The 8,096-nt window shown below is 38.9% G+C and overlaps 1 protein-coding gene across 1 annotated transcript; it reads left to right on the plus strand.

Moving 5' to 3' along the window:
• The first annotated feature begins 2,601 nt into the window (after positions 1-2,601).
• LOC129718889 (signal peptidase complex catalytic subunit SEC11A) lies at positions 2,602-3,766 on the plus strand. Its single transcript, XM_055670088.1, has 3 exons — positions 2,602-2,942; positions 3,029-3,165; positions 3,225-3,766. The coding sequence occupies exons 1-3, from the start codon at positions 2,874-2,876 to the stop codon at positions 3,571-3,573; spliced, it is 555 nt and encodes a 184-aa protein (XP_055526063.1). The 5' UTR covers positions 2,602-2,873; the 3' UTR covers positions 3,574-3,766.
• Positions 3,767-8,096: the final 4,330 nt, after the last annotated feature.

Consider the following 8,096-nt stretch of genomic DNA (forward strand, 5'->3'; position numbering starts at 1 on the left):
TATCTTAACTTCTTCAGTTGTGATTTAGAGCATTTCTAATTGTTTTGTTATTTTTCACGATAGCGACAAGTTTGTTTCTTTCTCTGTGTGCGAGAAACAAAATCAAAACCGCGCACCGAGAAACAAAAACGAAAATTTAATGAATGCTCATTGAGAAAACTTGCAATTCTATTTACCAATAACTTATGATACTCATAAGAACCCGTTTTGATCTAAATCAAATTTCTAGTAAATAAGTGTTGATCATTCATAGGTAGTAATTTTTCCTCGATGAATAAAGACTGGCTGAAGAAGTTAGAATCGCTGCTGTAAAATCAAATTCACAACGGTGTTCGTTAAGACGTTTCAATATTTTCAATGACAATAATAATCTTCGATAAACACCCGCTATAGTTATTCACACACATGCTATAACTATCTAAACACGCGTTAAAACTATTCATACACACGCTGTAGCTATAGCTATCCATACACACGCTATTGCTTTCCATACATCCGATACAACTATGTATACACACGCATAAGCTATCCAACCATGTGTATTACTATCCATACATACGCTATAACTAATCATTACACACGCAGCAGCTATCCACACACAAGCTATAACTATCCGTACACACGCTGAAGATATACACGCAATAGCTATAATATGCTACACATGCTAGTGTCTTACACACGCTATAGCTAGCCATACACACGCAACAGCGCCATCCCTATCATCGCAAATGTCATAGCAATACAGATGCACATACGCTATATGTGCACACTGCACACACACCCAACGTTTTCACCCAACGATATCTGAATTGGATTACCGCTGGTGGGGTCCAACTCAGATCGAAGGAGCACCGAACTGAATGAAGAAATGCAGCTTCCCACTACCTCCGCCGCTGCTGCCTGATACCACCGCTCTGGTTCTGCTGCAGCTCAGTTTGGCCGCTGGAATCAGCCACCGCTGCTGATTATACAAGACCGGCCTGGTGGCCTTTCACTTGTTAACTGATGACTGCTATGAGACGACACAGGCTATTATATAGCCCAAAGCAAAAATCGATCCGCGAGCAAACAAGAAGCGAGCTTGTGATTGGTTGAATGTGCACGACTTTTAACACAACTTTTAACTAGCTTAGTATCGAAAACATATTTAAATTATTATATGACAATCTTGCGCAATATTTCCCCTATCAATCAAGCCATTGGTGTTTAGAATCTGTTCAGTGGTAATGATAAAAGAAGCATTTTAAAACGGTGTTGAAACACCTGTTGCAGCTACCGAAAGCGAGCTCGTTATTGGTTGAAAGCTGCGAGACTGTTTACAAAGTCAGATCGGTTGTATCCGTTAGTGTCGACTGTGCTTGTGAAGAGAGGTGGTGATTGGTTACTCGGTATGATTTAGACAATCGATGTGATTTATCAATTTTTCAATAGTGTATCTCGAACAATAGGTTATTTTTGTTACATAAATTCAACCGTAAAAGAATTTCTGATCGGTTGATGCCAAAACCTCGAAATTCTGAAAAGAAATGACTGATATATAAGCGCTCAAAACCTGACCACTTTTCCCTGGTTTTCCCCGGTTGAATTACTAGATTTTCATTCAGGTGCCTAACTTCGATACAGACGTTAGTCCAACGTCAAAACTCATTGAATTTCAAACATAACTAGAATATTCAACGCAGTAATGTAAAACCTTAGTTAAAAATAGCGTTTAGCAGTATCCACCAAAATAAATATTGTTCCGTTTTTAAATAGAACTTAAAAGGAAGAGTGAAATTTTCCAAATTTGATTTTCTCAGTTCTTTGCAAATATCAATAAATCGATTTGAACATTTAAGCAAGGAATAGTGAAATTGACAATGTATGAGATCGCAAAAAATAATCTGCAACGGAAGCTACAAACCAAACAGGAGAACATTTTAAAGCATTCTTTGACGGCTGAGGCAGGATTATTAACCCGACCAGTTCCGCAATGAGATTAAAGCTGTATGGTGGTTTTCAATCGACTATTAAAATTACTACAAACAACAAATGAGTTATGCTAATGATGACTTGAGCAAGATACCTGACTTCATACATTTTGCTTGCAACATCTTTATAACGGTAAGTGCCGCCATCTGATGACCTTAAAACTGTGATTATTAGCAAGATCGATTTATCATACTCATTCCACTAGATGAAAACGGAAACAAAATGGCAATACCGTAGAAGGATATTGAGAATTAGATGACAGGACCATACAATGATATTTGAATTTGTGAGAACTTTAGTTATGCTTAAAAACATATTGTTGAAACGACTAGTCATACTATCCTGAACATAATGAATTCATATCATGGTCATCTCATACATTGACCTTTTTTTAGTCCTGTTGTAATAAATTATTATTATCATGTAGACCATATAGATTAGTCTGTTAAAATCTGCAGATTAACATGTTAAAAACACCACACAAATCTGACTAAGCCTAAAAAGATAGCAATTACCTTAATATTTTTCTGTGTGTGCGCATTAAATGTAGTTGTAGTTCACCCAACCATCATCATACCGGAGGGGCGCCTCATTTTTGTTGCCCATATTGTTGGTTGAGTTGTATATCTATGTTTCAATAATCTAAGGTATAAGATATCAAAACTGTTTTGCCCCTCGTTTCATAAGTAAAAGTGTACCACCATCAAGTAAATTTCACTTATTTTTTGGATTTTTGCAATGCTCGTGTAAAGAAGCAAAACATCAACGCGAAAGACACGTAGGAAGCTGTCAAATCGATGCCGATCGAATTTGTTGCCCGTTTTCTGTAAGACACGCCATCGTTTGCGCTGCTAAGAGTAAAATATTTGATTGTAATAAGTGGCAACGAAAAGTATTTTAAAATGGGTGTATTGGAATCTCTTGGTGTTGATGGATTGCTGAGCGATGTGCAACGAATGGACAAGCGACAGGTAATCAAGTAAATACGGCTGTCTGTTTCAAAAAACGCTTACACCCATTTCGCTTTTCCGGTGACTTACTCCTGATGTTCCGGCAGTTTTTCTTTCAAGTGCTTAGCTTCGGAATGATTGTTTCGTCTGCTTTGATGATCTGGAAGGGTTTGATGGTTGTGACAGGGAGCGAGTCGCCAATCGTGGTCGTACTTAGTGGCAGTATGGAGCCGGCCTTTCATCGGTTAGTATCCTCTCTTTTGAAATGAATTTTTAACTAATGCAGGTTGAATTCTATTTTAGTGGTGATTTACTGTTTTTAACTAATCAGGAGGAACCAGTTCGCGTCGGAGAAATAGTCGTGTTTAAAATAGAGGGGCGTGACATTCCAATCGTACACAGGGTGATTAAGTTGCACGAAAAGAACAACGGAACTGTTAAGTTTTTAACCAAAGGAGATAACAACTCTGTGGATGACCGAGGTCTATACGCTCCTGGGCAACTATGGTTGACTAAGAAGGATATCGTTGGACGTGCCAGAGGTTTTCTGCCTTATGTTGGCATGATAACGATTTATATGAATGAATATCCTAATTTGAAATATGGTATACTTGGGTTACTAGCGCTTTATGTACTGCTGCATAGAGAGTAGGGATTTTGCGCTGGTATCCAATACATTAGCGAAGTAAGCTTTTGATTAAGAGTAGGAAAAAAGTCTTCACGTTGGTATAGAAATCGGAGTTGGATTTGAGGAGAACGCGCAAATAAAAATCACTTCAAAACGAAAAGATTTTAAATACGGTTCAGCATCTGCTTCAATAAATGAAATTCACGATGCTCTATTACATTAATTGGATTTGTTCGTCATGTGTGATTGGTAAGTATAATAGGGTCCTATTTAATGGGACTATTTTCTTTACTGGTCAGTCAAGTACAGTGACCTATCCTATGTAAGTTTGGTAAAACAGTAGTCAGCTTTAGTGAATTTCAGTTAAATAACTCGACTGAGTCGGCTGCTCGTAACATCGTCACTTTGTCAAGATTTAGTCGCCTTCCCTAATACGACATTTTGTTCGATTTACCTCCTGTAGTAGAGCCCAAAAGTCTGTCGGAAAAAAATTGTTGAATTGGCTGGTTAAAATATAAATACATAGTTTCCGAAAAATAGAGTGAGCATGTGAGTAAAAGCGGAAGATATATCCCATATATTTTTTTTTGTGTTTGTAAATTCTTAAAATTCAGACAGTGAAATTTTGAATCAGATTTGTTCAACTTACTTATTTCCTAAAATTGCCAGTTCTCTCAAGGCTTGGCGCTCATATTTCCCAGTAAAGCTCCTAACGATCGTATCTTAAGCTATTTGACAATAGTTTGCTTTTAAAAGGTTTTGTTCAAAGGTAAAAACACAAATTAACAGAAGTAACACTGAAACCTAGCTTAATCGCCGGAAAAAACGATCCTTCCAAATTTTTATTCAAAATGAAACGGACGGGCAAAGAGGTCGTTCCAGTATAACTCGGTCTGTGTGTACGAATAGCCAAACAAAAGATAAAATAATCCGCGTTCAAGGTCAATTGGCTAGTGTGCTATGTCGCTACGTGAAGTGATTCCGCACTCGACTCGTTTTGGTGTGGCTGTGGAAAGTGTATTGTTCTGCAGCTAACGGCGGCAGCTTCGAACAATCGGACAACCAACCTTGCTAGAAGGAAGAAGTAAAGAAGTACGTGTTCTTGTCGGCGTTAGTGCGCTAGATTCTGCGCCATGGATGTAGATCCCTCGCCGAGTGCTTCCTGAAGGATGCCATTGGCTGCTTTAATCAGCAGCCTTCCTGAGGTTCAAATTATCGACTGTAAGCAATTGTGGTCTGTGTCACTCGTCAGCGATAAAAACGTATATATTCCGTCAGACTCGTTTCTTGTTACGTTCGCCGGGTCTGCATTGCCAGGCCATGTCTCGATCCACCGGGTTCGTCTTCTTGTACGTTTATTTGTAGCCCGTTTAATGAACTGCATCAATTGCAAGCAGTTAGGTCACACAGCCGCCTACTGCTGCAATAAGGCACAGTGCGGTAAGTGTGGAGAGAACCATGTTGAGGATTCTTGTAGTGCGAATACAGAAAAATGTATCCACTGCGGGGCGAATCAGTATGAGCTCTCCGCATGCGCGGTGTACATGCAGCTCAAGGATAAATAAAAACAGTGTTTTAAAGAGCGTTAAAAGCGTTCTTACGCTGATATGCCCAAAAAGACCACGACTACTTCTACCATAACATCGAACCCCTTTAATCTGTTGTCCTCTGATGAAACCGATTTTGACGACCTGCGGCCAATCTTGAAGAGTCTAGAAAGAGGAAAAATATATCCTCTCCTAGGCTCTCCGGAAAGGCCCTAGGATTTTCCAAAGCGGAATGAATTATAGGGTAATCGCTCCATTATTCATCTCAACTGCTAGGTGCACCTATATTAATCTTATTTCTCTCATTTGACCAATTCACCGTCAAATTTCTACAAATTTGCTTTGCTTCTCGATTTTATCAAGTGGTTGAAAGTTTTACGTTGAAAATATAATAAAAGTTGACGATAAATTGATCAAAAAGGCGTGATGAGATGAATGTAGGTACTGAGATAAATATTGGAGCGATTACCCTACAACCAAAAAAAAAGTTGCGCGAAAAAACCGAAGCAAACTTCTCCTGGGCTTGCAAATTTAAAGTCCCAGGAGGAGTTCCCAGCACTTCCAGGAACATCTTAAACCCCAGTTGCTTCTTTTGCACAACCAGATAACCAAATAAGGTGTCGTACACAAATTACGTAACGCTAAAAATCTAGACTTCAGGCCCCCTCCCCCCTATGTAACGATAGGTAACGTTCGATATGACTCCTTCCCCAGAAATTACGTAACGGTGAACAACCTGACCCTCCTCCGAATATTTCAATTTCGAGCAAACATCACAGTGACGTAACTGTCTCTACTATCCCCCCTCCCCCCTTCGTAACGATAAGTAACGCAGACTCAACCCCCCTCCACCCTTCATGCGTTACGTAATTTGTGTACGACGCCTAAACTCTGGATTGGTGAAATTTTCTGACATTTTGGACTGGATTTTTGAATATACCTGATCCAATCGAATTTTTTTTACAGTATTCCTCCCAACAGTTAGATCATTCTTGAAGCAGTTGACTGTTCAATGGCCCCTCCTTGCAGCGATCGTATCCTTCGATGGCTAATTCATCTGCTAATCTGAAGGATTCTATCTCTGTCTTACAGTGGAATTGTAGAAGTATTCTACTAGAAATTGATTCATTTAAAGTTTTAATAAATAAAAAGTTAAAGGGTATGTGCTTGAGTGCACAAACGTAGGCTTGACGTGGGACTATGGTGGGTGTAAACGTACAAATACCATACACAACAATCTATGAACACTTCACAAAAAAAAGTAGGAGGGTGGTATTCAAGACACGACCGCATGACGTTGGACTACGGTATTCTTATATTCCATTAAAACAAATAATTCCATTAAAACAGATAATAGAGCAACTCTAGTATTTGCTGCAATTTTATCTAACAGTGCATTTCTGAATGCTGAGACGTTAAAACGTTATAAATAATAATATATACTAAAAGAATGGATATCTTTTATTTAATCGCTGTCATTTCATACATATTCGAATCAACCCTTTGTTTGCTGCACTACCAAGACAATCATTTAATTGAGCGAATTGGTAACATTTTCCTATCTAAGCAAAAAGCAAACTTTACGAAACTATCTGAAATTGGAGCCCAGAACGATTCAACCGAAAATTTTAAATTTGAAAATTGTTTGACATTTAATCGATAAAACTCATGCTAGGTTAGTTCCAGCCCAGCATATAACTTCATGTATTTGAAAAACAAAAACGTTTGGTTCAATAACTCAATATAGCAAGAGCTCAATCACACGTTTTTTGGTAGTTGTTATCAAGGTTTGGGCGAGTGACAGGATAATATCTTAACTTCTTCAGTTGTGATTTAGAGCATTTCTAATTGTTTTGTTATTTTTCACGATAGCGACAAGTTTGTTTCTTTCTCTGTGTGCGAGAAACAAAATCAAAACCGCGCACCGAGAAACAAAAACGAAAATTTAATGAATGCTCATTGAGAAAACTTGCAACTCTTTTTACCAATAATTTATGATACTCAAAAGAACCCGTTTTGATCTAAATCAAATTTCTAGTAAATAAGTGTTGATCATTCATAGGTAGTAATTTTTCCTCGATGAATTAAGACTAGCTGAAGAAGTAAAAACGCTGCTGTAAAATCAAATTCACAACTTTGTTCGTTAAGACATTTTAATATTTTCAATGAAAATAATAATCTTCGATAAACATCCGCTATAGTTATTCACACACATGCTATAACTATCTAAACACGCGTTAAAACTATTCATACACACGCTGTAGCTATAGTTTTTTATACACACATGCCGAAGCTATCCATACACACGCTATTCCTTTCCATACATCCGATACAACTATCTATACACACGCATAAGCTATCCAACCATGTGCTATTACTATCCATACATACGCTATAACTAATCTTTACACACGCAGCAGCTATCCACACACAAGCTATAACTATCCGTACACACGCTGAAGCCATAATATTCTACACATGCTAGTGTCTTACACACGCTATAGCTAGCCATACACACGCAACAGCGCCATCCCTATCATCGCAAATGTCATAGCAATACAGATGCACATACGCTATATGTGCACACTGCACACACACTAAATGGCGGTAGCTTTCCTAGTGGCGGTGCTGGCTCGTGCAGTTTCTGGCAGTTCTGGCAGTTTCGTGCAGTTTTCACCCAACGATATCTGAATTGGATTACCGCTGGTGGGGTTCAACTCAGATCGAAGGAGAACCGAACTGAATGAAGAAATGCAGCTGCCCACTACCTCCGCCGCTGCTGCCTGATACCACCGCTCTGGTTCTGCTGCAGCTCAGTTTGGCCGCTGGAATCAGCCACCGCTGCTGATTATACAAGACCGGCCTGGTGGCCTTCCACTTGTTAACTGATGAGACCTTCCACTTGCTATGAGACGACACTGGCTATTATATAGCCCAAAGCAAAAATCCATCCGCGAGCAAACAAGAAGCGAGCTTGTGATTGGTTGAATGTGCACGACT

This window comes from Wyeomyia smithii, chromosome 1, assembly GCF_029784165.1.
Source record: "Wyeomyia smithii strain HCP4-BCI-WySm-NY-G18 chromosome 1, ASM2978416v1, whole genome shotgun sequence".
Lineage (NCBI taxonomy): Eukaryota > Metazoa > Arthropoda > Insecta > Diptera > Culicidae > Wyeomyia > Wyeomyia smithii.